General features: G+C 31.4%; 2 protein-coding genes and 1 pseudogene across 2 annotated transcripts; 1 reads left to right on the top strand and 2 right to left on the bottom strand.

The window, feature by feature from the left end:
* Positions 1-1163: 1163 nt before the first annotated feature.
* On the top strand, positions 1164-2806 carry LOC127715090 (E3 ubiquitin-protein ligase TRIM56-like). The gene has a single exon (XM_052221127.1). The coding sequence runs from the start codon at positions 1249-1251 to the stop codon at positions 2662-2664; it is 1416 nt and encodes a 471-aa protein (XP_052077087.1). The 5' UTR covers positions 1164-1248; the 3' UTR covers positions 2665-2806.
* Positions 2807-8178: 5372 nt separating this feature from the next.
* On the bottom strand, positions 8179-10802 carry LOC127715862 (uncharacterized; annotated as a pseudogene).
* Positions 10803-11806: 1004 nt separating this feature from the next.
* Positions 11807-15285, bottom strand: LOC127715110 (uncharacterized). The gene is made up of 6 exons (XM_052221154.1): positions 15014-15285; positions 14381-14525; positions 13703-13917; positions 13231-13341; positions 12671-12796; positions 11807-12266 (listed from the first exon to the last, which is right to left on the bottom strand). The coding sequence occupies exons 1-6, from the start codon at positions 15056-15058 to the stop codon at positions 11940-11942; spliced, it is 969 nt and encodes a 322-aa protein (XP_052077114.1). The 5' UTR covers positions 15059-15285; the 3' UTR covers positions 11807-11939.
* Between the last annotated feature and the right edge of the window lie 4648 nt (positions 15286-19933).

A 19933-nucleotide genomic window follows, 5' to 3' on the forward strand; every position in this document is an offset into this window, starting at 1 on the left:
TCTAACAATTTTTGTAAGTGTGTCTGTTATCTATTATAGTTGAAATTAAACAAAAGAAATGGAACTCTTTGTTAGAGAAGGTAAAAAAGGCGAAGTTAAGTCTGTTGGTAAATTTGAATTGTTTACATCTGTTTCTATGGGCTTTAAAAGTTTAATAACTGTGCCTAATTTAGAATTTTATGCATCTAATGTATGTATTTTTACTTAAATTATTGGATTGAGCTTCGAAATATTTGTAAATTTTTAAATTATAGACAAATTTTCACAAAACTGTCGATTGTGCATGGTAGGTGAAAATTCACGTGGATCTTTTTTGTGCATAAGCATCAATTCCGCCGAAAAAAAATCCAAAGAAAGATAATATATTTATCTTTTTAAAGCACCAATTTGCATCTCTGCCCCCGGTGACAGATTTTGGGGAAAAATACCCAAACTAGGCAATAATTTCATCGAAAAAGAGAAAGTCGAGTACACCTTTTTAGGTTCAGGTGTGTTTGAGTAGACTATTCTGTCTTGAAAACGTACAAAAGAAAAAAAAATTGATACATCATCTCGCTTCAGATTCTATTATTTTTATATATTTAGGCTGTAGGTTGATACAATAACATTAAAAATTTACAGTACTAAAAGATGAAATATATTGGTCAAGTAAAATATCTTTCTAATGAGTCATAACAACAGAGTAGGTATGTTCGAATAGCAATTTTTTACTAAAAAATACTTGACGACAAACTTTTCTGGTGGATCTTTAAAAATGCATAACTTCAAAAAAACTTCTTTTTTTGTGTATGTTATCTAGGGTAATTAGTCTTCAACCTCTGAACATTTTTAGTCTGCCCTTCCACGAAATATTTAATTAGATTTTTTTTAATATTTTTGAACGTTCGAAAATCCCCCCTGACAACCGATCAGACAATAGCTTTAAGTTGAAAAAACCAAATGCATAAAACACATTAATGATGCTCAATAGCTAGAAGATACATTTGTCTTTTAAAATACAACTGGCATATAAAGATCGTAATGATACTAAGTGGATAAATTTTTCGGTTTTCAAGAGCTAAATTGACAGCGCGTCATCCTTATAATGGCTTCCATTTTTACGATTATAAAAATTAGGTGGCGTATACGTAATGGGGAGATAATTTTGACGAAGTAGAATCCTGACTGAGTTATAATCTGTGATCAATATGTATAAGTCCTGGTTGTCACACATCTACAGAACAAAACAAAACTATAGGAGCATATAAAATGGCGACAGCTGAAGTAAGTTTTTGTACAAATGACTACGATATAACAACGTGTACAATTTGTCTAGAACAGTTTAATAATCCGAAGTATTTACCTTGTTTACATACATTTTGCGAAAGTTGTATTGCGACATATATTACATCCGCGTTCGAAAATGACAATACAAGTATTGATTGCCCAGTTTGTAGAGCTAAAGTTCCTGTCCTTGCTGGAAGAATAACACCAGAAGAATGGACAAAACAGATGCCTTTAAATTTTCTCCTTGTCGGATTAATCGAAAAACATAAAGTAGAACGTACCGAAAAGATATGCATGTCATGCGAACGATTTGATGCGAATACGAAATCAGAAGCAACTTCCGTGTGTATTGATTGCTCTGATGCTCTTTGCGCAACATGTACACGGTGTCATAAAAGTAGTAAATTAAGGTCAAATCATGAAATTGTTCCAATATCAGACATATCAAAAGACGGTTATGCTTTGAAATCTTTTAGGAATATGTGCTCCGAGCACAAGAATAAAGAACTGGAACTGTTCTGTGTTGATCATGATTGTTCGTGCTGTTCTATATGTGTTTCAGTAAAACATAGAAAATGCGAAAATGTTTTGACTATCGAGGAAGCTGCTAAGAAATTCAGAGAATCGAACATTGTAAGCAAGACTGAAAACGAGGTTAGTGCTTTATTGACGGATTTAGATTCTGTGTTAGATGCTGAAAGAAGTTCTTTATTTGACATGGGCGTTACTTATAATACTGAAATGCAGAAATGTGATCAATTTTGGAATACATTGCAGCAAGGGATTGAGGAACTTAAAAGCAAATGGACAAAGGCATACCAAAAAACATTCCACAGTGAAAAGGCTAAACTCGAGTTAACCATTCGGGATGCCGAAAATAGAAAGAAAGCGGTCACAAATACTAAGCAAATCTTGGAAGCAACACTGAAAGAGGCTTCGGATGTTCAGTTAATGATTGAAATTCAAAAACTAAAGATATATATTGAAACACAATTCAGAGGATTTGAGAGTACTCAAAATACGTACAAAATAGAGTTTCAATTTATTGATAGCGTAGATTACCTTGTCAAAAATATTGAAGAAAAAATAGTCATCATCAATGATAAAATACCAAAAGTTTTTAATTTTTCTAGCTCCAAATGTGTTAAAAATGAAATAAAAAATGAATCTGTTGATGACTTTGACGATATTTCCAGTTCCGAATGTGTTACAAAGGATATGAAAAATGAAACTTTTTATAACTTTGCAGTGGAAGTAGATTCTGAGTCTGATAGTAGATCATCTTCGAACAATAGTCATTCAAAGAGTATTGATTCTAAATGTAAGAAATTAAGTCGAATAAGTATGAAAAACAAGAAAAAAGATTACAAGGAAAGAACTACTCAGGAAACGAAATGAAGCAGATTTAGAATAATATAGAACTCAAACAGATACGAAATGTGAATTTGTCAAATAGAATTTAATCGGCGCTTGTTGAAAATTGTATATATAATATGTTTAATAAAGTTTGACCATTATCATAATAAAAGGAAGCACATATGACGATGACAGTTTCTGCTTAATTTTTAGTATCTTTATAGCAGATGTGCATCTGATTCTTGTGCAATGAGTATTTTCACATGAAAATGTCAGTTTTATTGATCATCTTAAGCAGGATACTGGAAATATCATGGACCCAATGATAAAATATTCCAATTAAAATACCATGATAACGATAAACTAATATTTATCACTTTCGTTTCTTTCTTATTATATCCCCAGTAGAGATAGGGGACAATGCATTTAAAGGTTCCGTCTGTCTGGCCTTACGTCGGTCACCCAGTCACTCACCCAAGATCAGCACAAGTGTTTTTACTTTTGGAAATGTGGCTTCAAAGGTTCAAAATTTTAGTTTAAATTTCAAAGATTTTTTTTTCAAGAACTATGAACCAAAAGAAACCTAACTTGCCAGGATTTGTTCCCAATGGTATTTGGGTTTTGATGATATGCCGGTTTTGCTTTTTTTGTGTGTCGTTTTGGCTCCATTGGGTCTCTGGTTAGTGGCACTGGAGGATGTTATTTTTTGCCAATATTTTCAGTTATCATCTTTATTTTTGTGACAGAGCTCTTCCGTTGTATTGAACTTTAATTCTTAAGACGCTACTCTTGCCTTTGACTTTTTGTCAGATATTCGGATTCCTCAGTTTTATCCATGTAGTTCTAATAAAAATGTTGCCCGCTCACCCCTTTCTTTTCTTTTCATAATTTTATTCCATATAGTTTTAAAAAAAACATATTTGAAAATCTTACAAAATCCTTGTTATTTTTTCATAGTTTTTGATAGAAAAAAGGTGCCAATGTTAAATGTATGGAAAAGTCTAGAGAGAATCATTTCCCACCAAATTTAAATTGATTATATTTCTAAAACAAGGACACGGACCCATATTTTTTTTTTAAAGTTTCGTTATTTATATACTATCAATTTATAATAGTCTTCTCAAATGCTTGTTATTTTGAAACAGATGAGCGAACATCCTTAAAGTAATGATACTCGGACAAAGCAACTCAAACCTATATAGATAATTTGTAAGGTTGGTGTGCTCTCTTTACAATATTCAATACAAAACACATGTTAAAAAATCTCATTAGACAGATATAAGTTACCGCATGAATTCATTATTATTCATGGGATACTAATTTGCGCGGATTTCATTGGTATAGATGAACCACAAATTTAAATAACGAACAAAATACAAATTGTCTATAGACTTTCCAACTGATTTTTACAGAGGATGACCTTGAGGTCATTCCGATGTGTTGCTATCGCCTAAATTTCCATTATTCAAATTAGTTTTGGGATTTCAACCGATCTATAAAAATTATAGATCCGCGGTCATTACAAGGGAAAAAAGTGCATTTTTATACCTGCGATTCCGTTCTCCGTTCGTACGATGTTTCATCAAAAATGGAATCATTTCAGTTGTTGATTTAGTACTGAAAATTTGACTGAATTATCTCCTTATTAAATACGGTTTTATATGTTTAATAGGTGTTTAAGAAAGAGGTCAGGTGCTCATGTTCATTCATAAAATTATCGTTCATTCATGAATTTATCGTAAAATCAAAATCACTACACAGGTCACACAGGTTGTATACGTAGTGTCAAAAGATTACCTGTATAGTATCTAGAAATAGACAAACTTAACTGACTCCCCTTACTGTAGTGTGTGATAACATTTTGTGAGGGAATTCGATGTTTGCTATACCACTGTTCATTTCAACGCACTTTATGACGATACCACTTTATCAATATGAATGAAATTTTTTGCAGTGTTTTAAGAAATAATTTTACTTTAAAATCGCGTATCATTTGTGAACTATTAAATGTTTTACAAGGACGAATTTTCTGTATAAAGTCAATAATTGTGTGAACTTTTGAAGCCCAAACTTTTTATAGCCTTAAATACGCTAATGAAAGATCCGAAAACTATACCCATACAGAACGACATGTTTTTGAAATTGTAGCAAAACTTTTGGTTGACAAATTTTAATTCGTTATTGCATAAATATTAACTTGAAATATCTGTCATTTTCTCCCTACCCAGTTTACCTCTATTACTCATTATGATGTGGACTTGACATTGTTATTGAATCTTATGCAATTTGATTGGATTAAGTTATTATTAGATTACCTTCAAACTGTTCATGCTTTTTCGTACGAGTATATTGATTATGTCAGAGCGTGCATGAATGTGTACAGAAAATTAAATGACCTGCAAACTGGACACTGGACCAGTCCATATTACGTTTTATCAATGAATAGATTTTTTTTTTATTTCCCAAATTACAGGGCCCATAAAGGGCATAAAATCAGATACAATTGATTTACATAATTGGTAACAACAACAATAATAGCGGCATATAAATAGATATTTAGTATATAAGCATTGGTCAGAATCGGATGAACGAAACTTAAGGTATGAAAGGTAACAATTGCCACTTTTTATCTTTTCACATAATTTTCCACATACACATTAGATAAATTATTTTTGATAGCCTATTGCGGAGAAAAAAGAGAAAGTTTACTGTATTAACGTTCTATTCCATTAAATACGCCATTTTTCGAAGATAAATGCAGAAAAACATTTATGAACGGCTACGCCAGGTAAAATTGTTGTTTATCCTAAAAAAAAATACAATTTTCAGTTTCATTAGAATATTATAATAATAATAAATCCCAAATTTATGTAGTCATTAGATAAAGTCCTTATATGTCCGATCTGCCTATTTTTGGACATCAAAAGACAATACGATCGTTTTAAGGTCAATTTCGTCTACCTCACACAATCTTGTTAGGCACTATAATGAAATAGACCTGAAATTTATTTCACATGTTTCCCGAAAATTGATAAATATCAAAGCAACATAGAGCTGTTTGTTCTAGTTCGTATAATGACAATTTAATGTCATGTTTGTTTGTGATGACCCCCCTTTTCGGGATTACATCAGAATTATAGTTATCTCGTATCGCATGAGGATGACACATGTCAACTGAGCAATTATGTTTGGGACTTAGTTTTAAGAAATGATGTCAAAGTAACATTATGAAAATATTTTTAGTAAGCTGAAATATATATTTATTTTATACATGTTTATGTCTTGTAAGATATTTTATTTCTGTCCCGTTTTTCAACATTTGCGTCTGGAAAGTTGAAATGTTTTAACTGAAAGGTTAATTTAAATTAATTATGAAAATGGTTAAAATCAAATCAATAAAGGAAATTATTGCCCAGTTACAAACACTACCAGGGGATAATCCATAATGATTTTTTTTTCAGTTATATGTTTCAGCACATGTATAATTAACCCCAACTTTAGCCTGGTAAACTTGTTGTCTCCTTGTAAAATATAAAACATATTTGAAATGATTTCCTGCTAAAGTCTTATATTGATATAAAGTTAAAACCGTCTTGCTTCTCACTAGTTAACACTCCTGTCCTGTCAGGTTTAATTCTTATATATATGGATGAAAAATAAAAGTCCACAAAACATTAACATGGCAGCAATTGCTTTTACAGCCTTTAAGACTTTGATTTTTTTTTACAGAAGAGTGTCCACCATGCACTTGCATTACACTATAATAATAGTAGAATAGTATGATATACAAATAGATGAAAATTATATATACATGCAACCGTAATATTAATATAATATATAACAACAAACCAGTGTATTCTCTGGAACTATTATTATATTAGTATAATAGTCTAAGGTATACTGATTTGTATCACTACAATATAATAGTTATTACGGTGAGGTTGAATTTCCTGTCATTTATTCATCATCCAAGCACGAACTTGTATAAGAAAAAAAAATCTCTGTAAATTAACCTCAGTTTCAGGTATAGAGATGTGATCTGTTTCTGTGACATGTGCTTTTGACCATCCACAAGAACCTGCGGTCATCCGATGTTCAGTACTTCAGTACTTTGATTATAGCTTGTCCTTATGTTGTACTGTTGCATCACTGTCCCAGGTTAGGGGAAGGTTGGCGCCTTCAAACATGTTTAACCCCACCACATACTATATGTGCCTGTCCCAAGTGAGGAGCCTGTAGTTCAGTGGTTGTCGTTAGTTCATGTCTGTCATATTTGTTTTTCGTAAATTGTTTTATTATATATTAGGCCGTTAGTTTTCTCAATTGAATTGTTTCATATTTTCATTTCGATGCCTTGTATAGCCGACCATACGGTATAACCTTTTCTCACATCCACTTCATTTGAACCTTTGTGGATAGTTGTCTCATGTGCAATCATCCCACATCTCTTTATTTTCATAGTGTGTGCAGACTTACGGAAAAAACAACGAAATCAAATATCCACGAATATACAATATTTTACAAAAATGAGTACCATAGAAAATAAATCAATCCACAGTATTATAATATATCAACTTATTATTTCTAAGAACTTATAATAACAAATTCTTTATTTTCAGAAGGTTACACAGTTAACTAAACAGTTAATCCGCCCCCATGACCTTCTAATCTACATATAAATAAACACATTTTTTAAAAGATAATAATACATTATAAACAAAAGAGCAATAAAGCAACACTACACTGCATACAAGAGCACATATATATAGAACAGGTGGACAAATACCATTGACTTAAATAAAAAGTCTATTCATATTAAAATTGTTACATTAAAACTGCAAAAATTTCTCTTCTTGTATTTTCAAGAGATAAGCTTGACATTTTGTTTTAACAACATTTATAGTTTTACTTTCTTTCAAAGTCAAGGAATTCCACAGCAAGGTTCCAGAATACATAAATGTTCTTTTACCATAATAAGTTTCATATCGTTGAACAAATATATTATTTTGGGAAGATGATCTTAATGCGTAGTTATTAACACCTGAACAACTTGAAAATAGTCCAAATAAATATTCAGGTGCAAAATTATTCATAAACTTATATACCATCACTGTCATAGAATATTTTATTCTATTATAAATGGTAATCCATTCTAACTTTTTAAACATAACTGATGAAGAGATATCAAAACTTGCATTCCAAATGATTCTTTCTGCTTTCTTTTGTAACTTGTATAATTTGTCAATATTAGTTTTTGAAGCATTTTCCCACACGATACAGCAGTAGTCCATAATTGAAAGTATATATCCATTATAATATAGTTTGAGAACACTTACTGGAAGATATGCTTTGAGTCGGCCCATAAGATGCAGTCTGCTTACAATTACTGCACAAAGTTTGTCAATTTGATTTTCCCATGAAAGAGATTTGTTAATATGGATTCCTAGCAGTTTTTGATTATGAATGACGTCTATTATATATTCATCATCAAAGTTGATACTTAATTCTGTTTCAAAAACATTTTGTCTATTAGAACGAAAAAACATTACCTTAGTCTTATCTCTATTCAATATCATATCATTATCATTACACCAATTCATAACATTACAAAAACGGAGTGACTATTGTTTTGGCTAGCCGGAAGAATAGTTAAAAATCTCTATTTTTCCGGCCATCCGTTTGCGGATTAGCCTGGGATCCTGGCTCACTGCTCGACAGTAGAGCCAGGCGTAATACAACAACATGGTTTTGTCAATTGGATGTTAGAATGATGCATCGTGGGATAGCGTCATTTCTTGACACATGGCGGGAAATATTTTTATTGCCATGAATTTATTAAAAAATATTTAATTTCATATGAAATGTTAATTTCGAAAAAATTAACAAGTATAATGACGTTACGCACAATACTGGTGTCACTTGACGTTACACGTAAAACGTCAATATTGCATGAAGTTGACGACGTTACTTTGATTTATAATACGAGCACACAAGGTTTGTAAGATAGGTTTGTCTCCCTCGGGATTGTTTCCACAAATCTTCTTTTACAAACGGATTTGGTTTGTGTCATTTTCATAACGGCAATATTATATAGATCGGATGCATTTTGTATTGTCGCTCGTCCGCGTAAGACGGCTATATCTGCCTGTCGCTTTAGAAGTCCACCGGCGGCATCCTGCGGGCTTGAAATAATGAGGAAAATTACTTTATCATAATACCTGGACATTTTTTTTTATCTTCAGTTGCTATTTACAAAGACTGCCAATGTTTTAAGATGTAAAAGAAATGCGATTTTGACTTGTATAAACATGCATACAATTTTCTATTACAACACAAAAAGAGGTATGTCACCCGAGACGAAGTCGAATGTGATGTATGTTTGAGTGTGGTTATCTACCTTATATATGTATGTATGATCCACATGTCTTCTTTGTATTAAATAATGTATTGGTGTTTTCTTTATAGTTATACAAAAAATAACTTTCTTACTTTAATTGTTGATTCTAGTAGTATATTTGCCTGATTTTCGATCATCAAGATTTATTTTTTGTTTTTCCGTTTATTTATTTTTTTAACTTTGAATAATGATGTGTCTTATCAGTGTTGTTGCTTTTCTATTATGTACGACCACGTATCTTGCGGAAGATTCTATTGCTATTTAAAATCACCCGCTTAAATAACGACCATTGCCAAGCCAATACTATAGTTCTGTTGACCGAGCTTATTAACGTTAGATGAAAATGCAAACAATGCAAATAGATTTTTTCAAAACATGAAGCGTTCTTTGAAAGAATAAAAATATTAAAATGTTAATAATTTCCCCAAAAAATATTACCTTTTGCATGTGCGGTTTCAAAATTATTTCGGGTGAAATTGCTGTATCCAAAATCCTTACAAGTCTGGCTTATATCACCAAAGCAGTGGAGACTTGTGTATTGTGCTGCACATCCATCTGTAAACTCGTGCATTGTATGGACCGGGTAAGAGATGGAATTTAAGTATTCTGTTATATTCTTTCGAACTTCATGAACAAAATGTTGATCATGCTGCTAGTCACTACTTATCACAAAAAAATGTGCGGTAATTATTTCAGGAAACTCAGAGGTACTATCAACACCGTCATATTCAAGTAAAGCGTGGCGATGTATTATTGTTACATGAATAGACACTTCCGTCTTTTATAAATAAGAACTTTGAAGTTCTTTTAAATCCGTACAGCGGTAATTTTCTGAAAAGTCATGTACGCAGACGCAATGATTTTGTGGAAGATCAGTTAGAGGTGTTCGGAATTGTTTGTTTTGCCACGTTGCTCTATGCTGATGTAGTGGAAATTCAAGTTTGTTAATACCACATTCTCCACAATCTCTTTTAAGGCATGATATTTTGTGGACATTATCTTCTTTGTTACATAATGTGACATCTACAATGTCGCTTATGTAATCATAACATGAACATTATTTTCATCATATGCATCATTCTCGGTCAATATTTTTTTCCGAAAATTCATGCAACATTTGAATGCGCGTTTGGTTTCTACGTGGTACCTGCAGCAACAGGTTTGTCTATCTTTCGGACGAACTTGACGAATGAAATACGGTTTACAATTTCCAAAAGAACGCTGGGACAATTTTATTCATTGATATTCTACAGTAAAATCAATGTATGCCTCGGTTTGTGTTTTTTCAAGTAGATATACTTGGTGGTCCAGTTGCTTTTTAGCAGGCATTTTTTGTTTGGCTGTTCAAAAGGGAAAAAATGAAATGTCAATTATACCTACATCACTGTAAATGTAGTATACTTATAGTATTTTAAATTTGTAAATTTTCTGAAACAATATTTTTTAATGCAATGTTGCATACTCAAAGCATAAAAATTTCCACATACTACACCGTAAAAACAGTGTTTAGATTCTAAACACAATTCTAAACACTTTTTCTAGTACGTTTTGAAACATGTTTAGCATCTAAACACGTTTAGATTTCAACAAGTGTTTAGATGTCAGATGTTTAGATTTGTCAAGTGTTTAGATGTCAGATGTTTAGATTTCTCATGTGTTTAGATGTCAGATGTTTAGAATTGTATGATGACCCTGTTTGGACCTCAGAAGTTTGATGATAACAAAATCTGTTTAACTAACCACTATTAAATGGTATACCACTATTGGTTGGTTCTGATTTCATGTCCTTCTGATCAATTTTACCACCATTCCTCTAAGTGTATATAAGAGATTAATATAATAATCATAATAATAATAGGGTAAAATAATATATTCTTCCCAAAGGCCCTTTTAAAGGCTGTAAACCATCTTCTCTAGTACAACATAAAATCAATTTAAATAGTTCCAATATTTTATTTGTCTCACTAAATGCATTCAAACATACATCATACAATTAATACAAGAGACAATAACAACAAAACAATAGGTTCTTGCATTCAAAAGAAATCATAAATAAAAATATACAACCTAATCCTGACAGTCTGTAAAATTGTAAAAGCTTTCATAAATTATATTATACAATTCAATAAAAAGAATTTGATTGGTTTCAATGTTTTAAGAAACAAAACCAAACTTTTTCTGAAAAATGACCAAATGTACACAAATTCAAATCCAATTTTATACTTTAATCGTGTCAATAAAATATACATATAAAATACCAGTTTTTAACCTTCATACTTGTGTCCTTGCACAAGAACCAAAAATCATAAGGAAATTGCCCAAAGTCTTTTTAAGGAAGAAGATTGGCAAGTATTGGTTCAATATTTCTAAGTCTTTATCTTAATACATATTTCTATTGTACACTTGTGTGTACTATATATTTAAGGTAAATTGTTTAAGAACAAATCTGCCAACTTATGATCATCCCAGATATATATACAAAAACAGTTCTTTTAAGGCTGATTTCCCATACATGCATGTATTACTCTTCATAGACATATGCAAACTTTATTTAAAAAATATTCAACATTGATTTCACTTTAAGAAATTAAATGAAATGAAAACAACATCATAAAAATGTCTAAGACAAGACAAAAATTTATCTGTTAGCTATTGACAGGATGATGAGCATTGGCTGTAAAAATGCGTTACACAGAATACAATGTAGCATGGTCACAGGAAGGTTCATCTTAAATTTTAGAAAGACTATATATATATTTGTAGTTCTTTAGAAAAATGTGACAAAAATTTTATACAATGAAGTTTATGATCAATAAAAGCTAAAAGTGTATCCCACAGTGAAGCATGCTCACATAAAGTCTGACACTATAATTTAGAAATACATACAGAAATAACACCAGTAAATAGAGAACGATTGTAATCATTGATCAACTTCTTCCCGGCTGACCACATGTTGCAGGAATTCCTTTTCGAACTTTAGGTAATTTGCTCCCTTATGAAAATTGGCATTGTCTTTGAGGATAGCCATTTGCAAAAAACCCAAAAGTTGGTAACATTTAGGATAAGACAAATCATATGCATAGTATGTCACAACAAGTAGTTGTAACAGCTGTTTTATGTCTGTTCCTGCTGATATTTGAAGTCCATCCCCTACCATATATGTATTGTTTATCGAACCATCTTCATTGGTAAGTATTACAGCTCTTGGTGGGCTTTTCTTTTTGGTAGTAAGATTAACTTTTTTAACCTGAAATGAAACATAAGTGTTAGTCCAACTTTCAAGTCTTTCCAAAGAAAGCATTTTGCTTATAAAATTTAAATATCTACCTTAAACTTTTAATTTGTATGCAACTGTCTCTAAAATATAATAATTAAGCAGGCTTCTTAAAAAAATTCATACAAATACAATTAAAAAAATTTAAGTTAAAAAGAAAATGCTGACCACAACGAAGGACTCATATATTGGAGGTAAAAAGCATGTTCCTAATTCCATACTTTTGATTTGTTATTCAAGATTAACAGTCAGACCTATTCTGCAATTTATGATTTTTTTTTTTAGAATTAACCATTTTCAATGTATACCAGAGAATCAGTGACATTAAACCAAATAGTTTCGCATAAGCTACTTAATATCCATATCTATTTACTTGCATCTACTTTTACAATTAGATCATTCTGTTCCTTCTTTGATGTTCTAAATTTTATCTTTGCCTCAATTCGATCAACAATCTTTATCAGTTCCTGACCTGTGTTCAGGTTTTCCTCATTGTCACTGTCCTATAAAAAATGCATATACAAAAATGAAAATAAGTCTTTTAAGAATACTGTATTTAGCAATATACTTTATAATGGCTTTATTGCTGACCACTCCCCCTTTTTCCCTGTATACATAATATTACGGGTAAAATGACGAAATGGTTTTGTTTTTATTTGCAATAGCTAGTAGTATCATAAAAAAAATCTGAAAAATCATCTTTTTTGTAAGGTTAAAATTCCAATAGATATTCAAAGATTCCCTTAAATGAAACTGTTTAAAATATACATTTATACTGAAAGCTGTTCAGATCTGGTTTAGCCTTTACTAAATGTACCAAAGACAATGTTAGATTTTGCTTGGAATATAAGAACAAATCAATTCTAATACAAACACTATTAAGACTGACATGAATTTCAAAAAAAATAGCTGTGTATAAACATAAATATATATGTACCTGATCATTACCCTCAAACATCTTGTCTAAAATGCCAAGAACATCTGTCCATTTATCTAGGAGAACATCCTTCTTTAGGTCGGGTTTCATCATTTCGAATTCTTTTACAATCTGTTTAAAAAAAAATCATGGAGTACTATTTCTTAAATGACATATACATATAATAATTAAACAATTGACATATACATTATTTTGCCAGTATAATAATAATCATGATATTTCCTAAGATAAGTATTATACTGTTGTACATATATAAAATTGCAACACATATACTGTATAGCGGGTTATTTTCATGGGGTGAAATTTTTTGTTTATTTTTCGCGAATAGAACAAAATTGCCAAAATAAATTCCGCCAATTTAAAAGTGGACATGCAAAGGTATTGATAAAAGTTTTGAATCCACCAAAACATTTTGTATACTATTAAATGAAAATTGTGAAATTGTTTTAATAAAACTTTGAAAATTACTTACAAATTCTGGAATTTTCATGATCGGATATTTTTCTACAATGCTTTGCATATTTCCATCTTCAACGGTCTGGATGAACTTCCTTCTTTGTTGGAAAGTAGACCGTTGAAGCTTAAGGATTAATGCCTTGTTTTGTTCTTGTTTGGGTTTTGTCAGCTCCTCTGCCATTATCTTAATCGCTTCTGTTTCTGTTTCTGTTTCAGTTGATGTACATTGTTCTAAAAATTATTATAAGAATAGCTGATTATTAAAATAAAATTAAAATTCTAACTCAATATTTCAAGATGACTAAACTACACTTTTAATTTATAAAACATAATGTAAACTTGATATCTATAAACAAGCAAGACTGTCTTGACAATAGCATACACACGGAAACATGTAGAATTTAAATGAAAATAAAAGAGCAACATCAACAGACAGACAGATGCTTAAAATTAAATCCAAATGTATTGGAAGATAGAAAAAAAAAGAAGAGTTATCCATCTAACATATATCTACATGTATGTAACCAAAGTGTATATGTACATATTAGGTTTTTCCCCCCTATCAAAATAAGACTAATGAATGCTTAGTCACCCAATGGATTTTTTTTTGCATGTTTTACATTAAAAGTACGTGCTAAGACACAATATTCAAGTGTTAACAATGGTACTACAAAAACTATCTTGACTACTGTACCTGTGGAATCTGGTTCCAAATCATATCGCCTGGGACCTTTCTTTTTAGTAGGTGGACCATCATCCGAATGCACACGTTTACTTTTTTTATTCCATTTCCATCTAATGTTACGGACTTTTTGTGAAAGTCTTGGGGTAAAATGTGCCTAAAAGACAAAGCAAATAAATGAAATTTTATAAATTACCATACAGGAGTAGACTCCAGGTCCCAAAAATTAACAATTACATGGTACATGTAACGCAAAAAATCGTATTTTGAAAAGGCATGTATCTAAACATACAGTTGTTTTTGAAGTACATCATATACATGTAAAACTGAAATTCCAAAATTATTGCAAAGTTTTCTTTTTAATGTGAATAATGTGACTAAGTGAGTATAGCAATGATAAGAATCCATATTCAAATATTCAATGCATAAATCTGAATAAAATTTTTACTGAAATTGTAATAATTGATTTTTTCTCACAAATTTCGTCTTCTCTAAAAAAATTACAAAATTGAATACGCACTATAATTTCTGAATTTTACAGAATTTAAAGCTTAATTCTCAAAAGCAAAATTTAAATTTAATTTAATCAAATAGAACATTGATTTATTTATGTTACTTTGCACACGCATATTACAATTGCCTTACCCATGGTTGATCTCCAGCAGAAAACTCAGTGCATGGGTACTTCATATACAAGGCCCGGCCAAGTTGTCCATAGACGTCTCTGATGTTAAATATAATATTTGTCTTGGACAGAATGTGGTAAGCAGTTTATTCAATAAACTTGTTCTAATCCTTTAGTATGTTACCACTATCAAGTAAGAACTGTATTGCTGTGGAGTATTGAGGAATGAACTGATCAATGTCTATAGCCCCTTTATTTAGAAGTATCGGACTTTGTGTGACTGTCTGCTGATGGCGCTGTAAAAGAAATAGATACATATGATTAACATTGCATGCACATGTAACTTTAGTACTGTTAAACAGTTGGAAGTATATATATTAGTGTTTTAAATGTTTGCTCTTCAATATTAATGCTATTTAGATTGAAATGTTTGCATGATTATTAAAAATCTGAATATATAAACTTCTATCTTATCTTCTGTGTTTAAAAGATATATGCATGCATATGTAGCCTATTTATCTTTTACTGGAATATTTTCTGGATTTCAAATAAACATAATACATGTTTAAAACATACATAGTATGATCAATAAGAATAACAGTTGGCGCATGAATCTCACCTTATCTGGAGTCTTTTGTACAACTACTGTTTCTTCTGAATCAATGTCCATAGGCATACTGGTACATTGTGTAGAAACAACTGGGGTTACTGGTCTGGATGTAGCTGGAGATGTTGAATCTGTGTTGCATTCTATTGGTAAGTTTACCAATACACTTTGGTTTTTGTCTAAGGATTTTTGAATATGGTGAGCCTTGAGTCTATCAATCTTCTCAGTGGTCCTATTTTGCCTAGTGGCAGCATTTGTTGAATGTCAGTGTCATTTAAATTTCTGAGGGCAATACCATCAATTTCATTTTCTACAATTGCAAGATATCACAAATAAATACAGATGTAAGAGTTTTGCTCACTGTGTTAAAATTTCAAGCACTTCAACAAAAATCTACGTTATAAAGCATCACATGCAATTTACTCTTGTAGTAGTGCACAATGTGTGGCCATTTGTAAGTTAGGTCAGTTAAACATATTGTTCGTTCAATGTTAGATTTCATGCATTCAAAGGCATTAATGTGTTCATTAAAACCTGTTATTTCAAGATGCAAAACTTCTACAAACTTCAAATGTTCGATCAAATAAATATTCTTGATCATTCCAAATTTAGGTTCTTCAGCATTGTTATCTATAACAATGACATTGTTTATGTTGTATGAAATCCCATGAATTGAGACAATTCCAGTTCTCATGACTTCATGTGAAATAATGATGCCAGTTGATTCAATTGTTCGTTTTACACCGTCACTAATTTGGTCTTGTAAAACTGTGATGCCCTGCTTTACTGAGTCACCTTCATACAAGTATGCTTCAGACTTTTCTCCATTCCCTGAAAGCTGCTGCAAACACATCCATCTTTGATGGAAAAATGCTGTAGATTTTTCGATAGCTCTAAAATTTTTCCATTTCCTACTCTTAAACAAATTGGGTTTTGCCTCAAAACGAACACACCAGTGATTTCTTCCTGGTCCAAATTTCTTAATTTGATCAGGCAAATGGGTCATAAAGTGTAACTTTGGTGTGAAATCTACATCAGGATAAAGTTCCTTAAAATTTAAGTTGTGTTCATAAATTAGCTGTGTCAATGAATTAACGGTATCATCTGATGCTATTGGAGATATCACTATATATAACACTGTAATCTGAATCAAGCGTAGAAAATTGTACCAATGTTGGTCTTCATCTGGAATTTTATCACCAATCATAAATGGCAAAAGGACCATTAGATTTTTTACCTCAATGGCTGTCATAGGCAGAACATTTTTTCGATCCAATGATTTTTTTCAATTTGTTGAGGTTTATCATTCAATTCTGAAGCACTATAATTGAAATTTTGAATTGAACAATTCAATTCCTTCAAGGAAATATATTTCTTTTTATAAATCATTTCAGAGAGCATAAGCTGGAGCTCCATTTTGACAATACCTTCCAATAAAATATGCATGGGATCATGTAATATAGCTTGAGTCGCATCAAATTCTGGAATTTGTAGTAAACAACTCGGATATGTGACACCATACTTCCTAGACCAATATCTTCTTCGACATTTGTTAAACTCATCTAAATGATCACAACGATCATTGTGTTCTTGCAAATTACGCAAAGGAAATTGTTTTCCGTGCAGACTTTCCCCAAGTTGGGTGTGGTCTATTTCACAGGTTCTACAAGGCTTTTCTGCAAAACCAACACCTTCTGTAAAGCCACCCAAATACTGTGCTGCTGGAGTATCCTCTAATACACAATAAAAGGTGCCAAACAGTTTTCTTAACTCACTTCCAACAAGAATGTCACAACCTGTATACAATTTCTTCATACCTTCAACAAAGTCTGATAATATTACATTAGGTCCAAATTTCTTGATATAAGAAGTTTTTGCAACCCCTATCAATTGCACAGTTTGTACCTTGAATCGGAATTCTGGTGAGATGTTAAGCAGAGACCAATAAAAAATAGAGAGTTTGTGCTTCTTACGATGTGCACCAATAAGATTGTCAATTTCAAAGTCGTCAAAGTATAATACTAACAATAATGCATCAGGATGATTTTGATAAAACGCTTTACTCATGTATCGACCATCATAAAAATCAGTCATTTTATTTGTCACTCTTACATCTTCTTGCAAACATTCTTGAACTTCTTTCATTGACAGTAGTTGTTCCAGTTGTTTTTTAAAAGGTATCTGATAACCTAAAGCGTCTCTTTCTATAAATTTGTAACGTCCGCAATGCTTAATTTGTTTTTTTACAAGACCTAATTTAACAGGGATTGGTTCAATATAGCCAAAATTTTCTCGAATGAATTTTTCTTGTAAATATTCACTCTCTAATCCATTAAAAGAGTCTTCTTAAAAGATTTCATCAATATTGATAGACTTAACAACATCTTCTGGTAATGATAGTCTAATTCTATTTTTTACAATATCTAGTCTATCAGCAAAAAGACTTTTTGTTGATAATACAATATTACTGACTGCAGATTGACTAAGATGGTAGTCCGCTCTTAATTTGAGAATATGGTGTGCATCAATAACTTTTGTATTTGTGTCATTCACATCTATGTCCATATCATTGTCTTCATGCATATTTATGCCATGTCCATTATTGCCTTGTTCAGCACCAGCATCACACATTGGTCTATTGTCATCTGGATGCCTTCTCTTACAATGCATTTGAAATGCATTGTATGTCTTGAAAGTTGTTCCACATCCAACAGATGAACAGTGTACTTTAAAGTTTGAGTCATTTTGATGTCTTTTCAGTAAATGTGTTATCAAATCATATTGTTGGTGACAGAAAAAAGGGCACATGCTACACTGATGCATTCTAAAAATCTTGGTGTATTGTTATAGTAATGGAATCCGACAATTCAGAAGAATAGTGTAAAATAATAGATATATGGTGCATTTACTAGAAAGTATAGGCCTTAGCAGAGTAAACTGTACTTGAAGACTTGTATATGTCTATTTTCGATATCTTGTGGTGATTTTTGTTTTTGGGTTTCTGTCTCATTGACGTTTTCTCCATGACTCCTTTTATTCATATTTGAAGTGAATGTAATCTTGTTACGCATGTAGATAAATATTATCAATTTGGTTAACTTTTAACCTGTATACATATCCATTTATACGAGTTTACTTGCATGCATTATGATATTCGATGTTCTACTGAAAGTAAAGTACATGGATATTTATATAGTTGTACCATTACACGGAAATTAGTAATTAATTGGAATCAAACGGCAAATGAAATACCGGCTCCTCAATTTGCCTGTTAGAATATGATTTATAATTTCCTAAAAAATATGAATCATGATAAGGACAACGCTGGTGGGAAAGAAGTGTGTATACAGATAACGTAATTTTGAATCGATCATTATCTGAATCGACAAGGGGCCTTACAATTGAGATAAAGTACATTTTGATCGGAGTATTTTTAACTTTATGTTTCTATTTGTGAAAGTGAGACATGGAAACTAAAATATAAGGCAAGCTTGTTTCACTCGCATGGGCCCGAAGCCTGACTTTTGTCCAGTATTGGGAGCTAATCATGTCGTCTTTTATAATATAAACATATTACAGATTCCCGTGCATACAAACAGACCAAGGACTTGATTAAATATTTTTCAGACCATTTCAGAAAATGAATTTCATGCCAAATACACCGAACTATAACGTATATGAATATCCGAGTTCAGCTCAAAACTGTTCATGACAACGCCGACGTCAAATTTCAGTAATGGGGACATCTCATTAGACATTTTGTTTCTTTTCGTATTTTCGATATGCAGCTTTTATGAACATAATTTTATGTTTCTACAGAGAACATTAAATGTATTTTTCATTTCTATCAGTTAAAAGTTGTAACTTATTGCAGATCAAGTGAAATCTCATTTGATAAACAGGCTTTAGATGTGTAAATGCCTTATTTTGTCAGTGGGGACATTTTATTGGACACGGGAAAACTGACGATAGTTTGAAAGTAAGACAGTAGATAGATATTGATGACTTCAGAAAGCTTCTTAGGACATGTTCAAATTTTCTGATATGATTAAATGCTACTTACGTCTCTTTTATCAAGTAATAACTAAAGTTGAAAAGTTTTTACGGGTGTTGACCATCTGAATTGGACATTTTTTCTCTGATTTGTTTCAACCTTTCTGGCTATCTTCTTTCACCCATCTTGAAAAACGGCAATGACGTCATATTTCTTTGATGACGTACACAGCTCTTGCGAAATTTTATACTATTTCGCGAAATTTTAAAACCGCAAATTGATTTCAAAGACCCGCACCTACCATAATTGTAACAGTGGGACACCCTTAAAATGACGTTT

The sequence above is a fragment of the Mytilus californianus genome, unplaced genomic scaffold (assembly GCF_021869535.1).
Source record: "Mytilus californianus isolate M0D057914Y unplaced genomic scaffold, xbMytCali1.0.p SCAF_9, whole genome shotgun sequence".
In the NCBI taxonomy this organism is placed as follows: domain Eukaryota; kingdom Metazoa; phylum Mollusca; class Bivalvia; order Mytilida; family Mytilidae; genus Mytilus; species Mytilus californianus.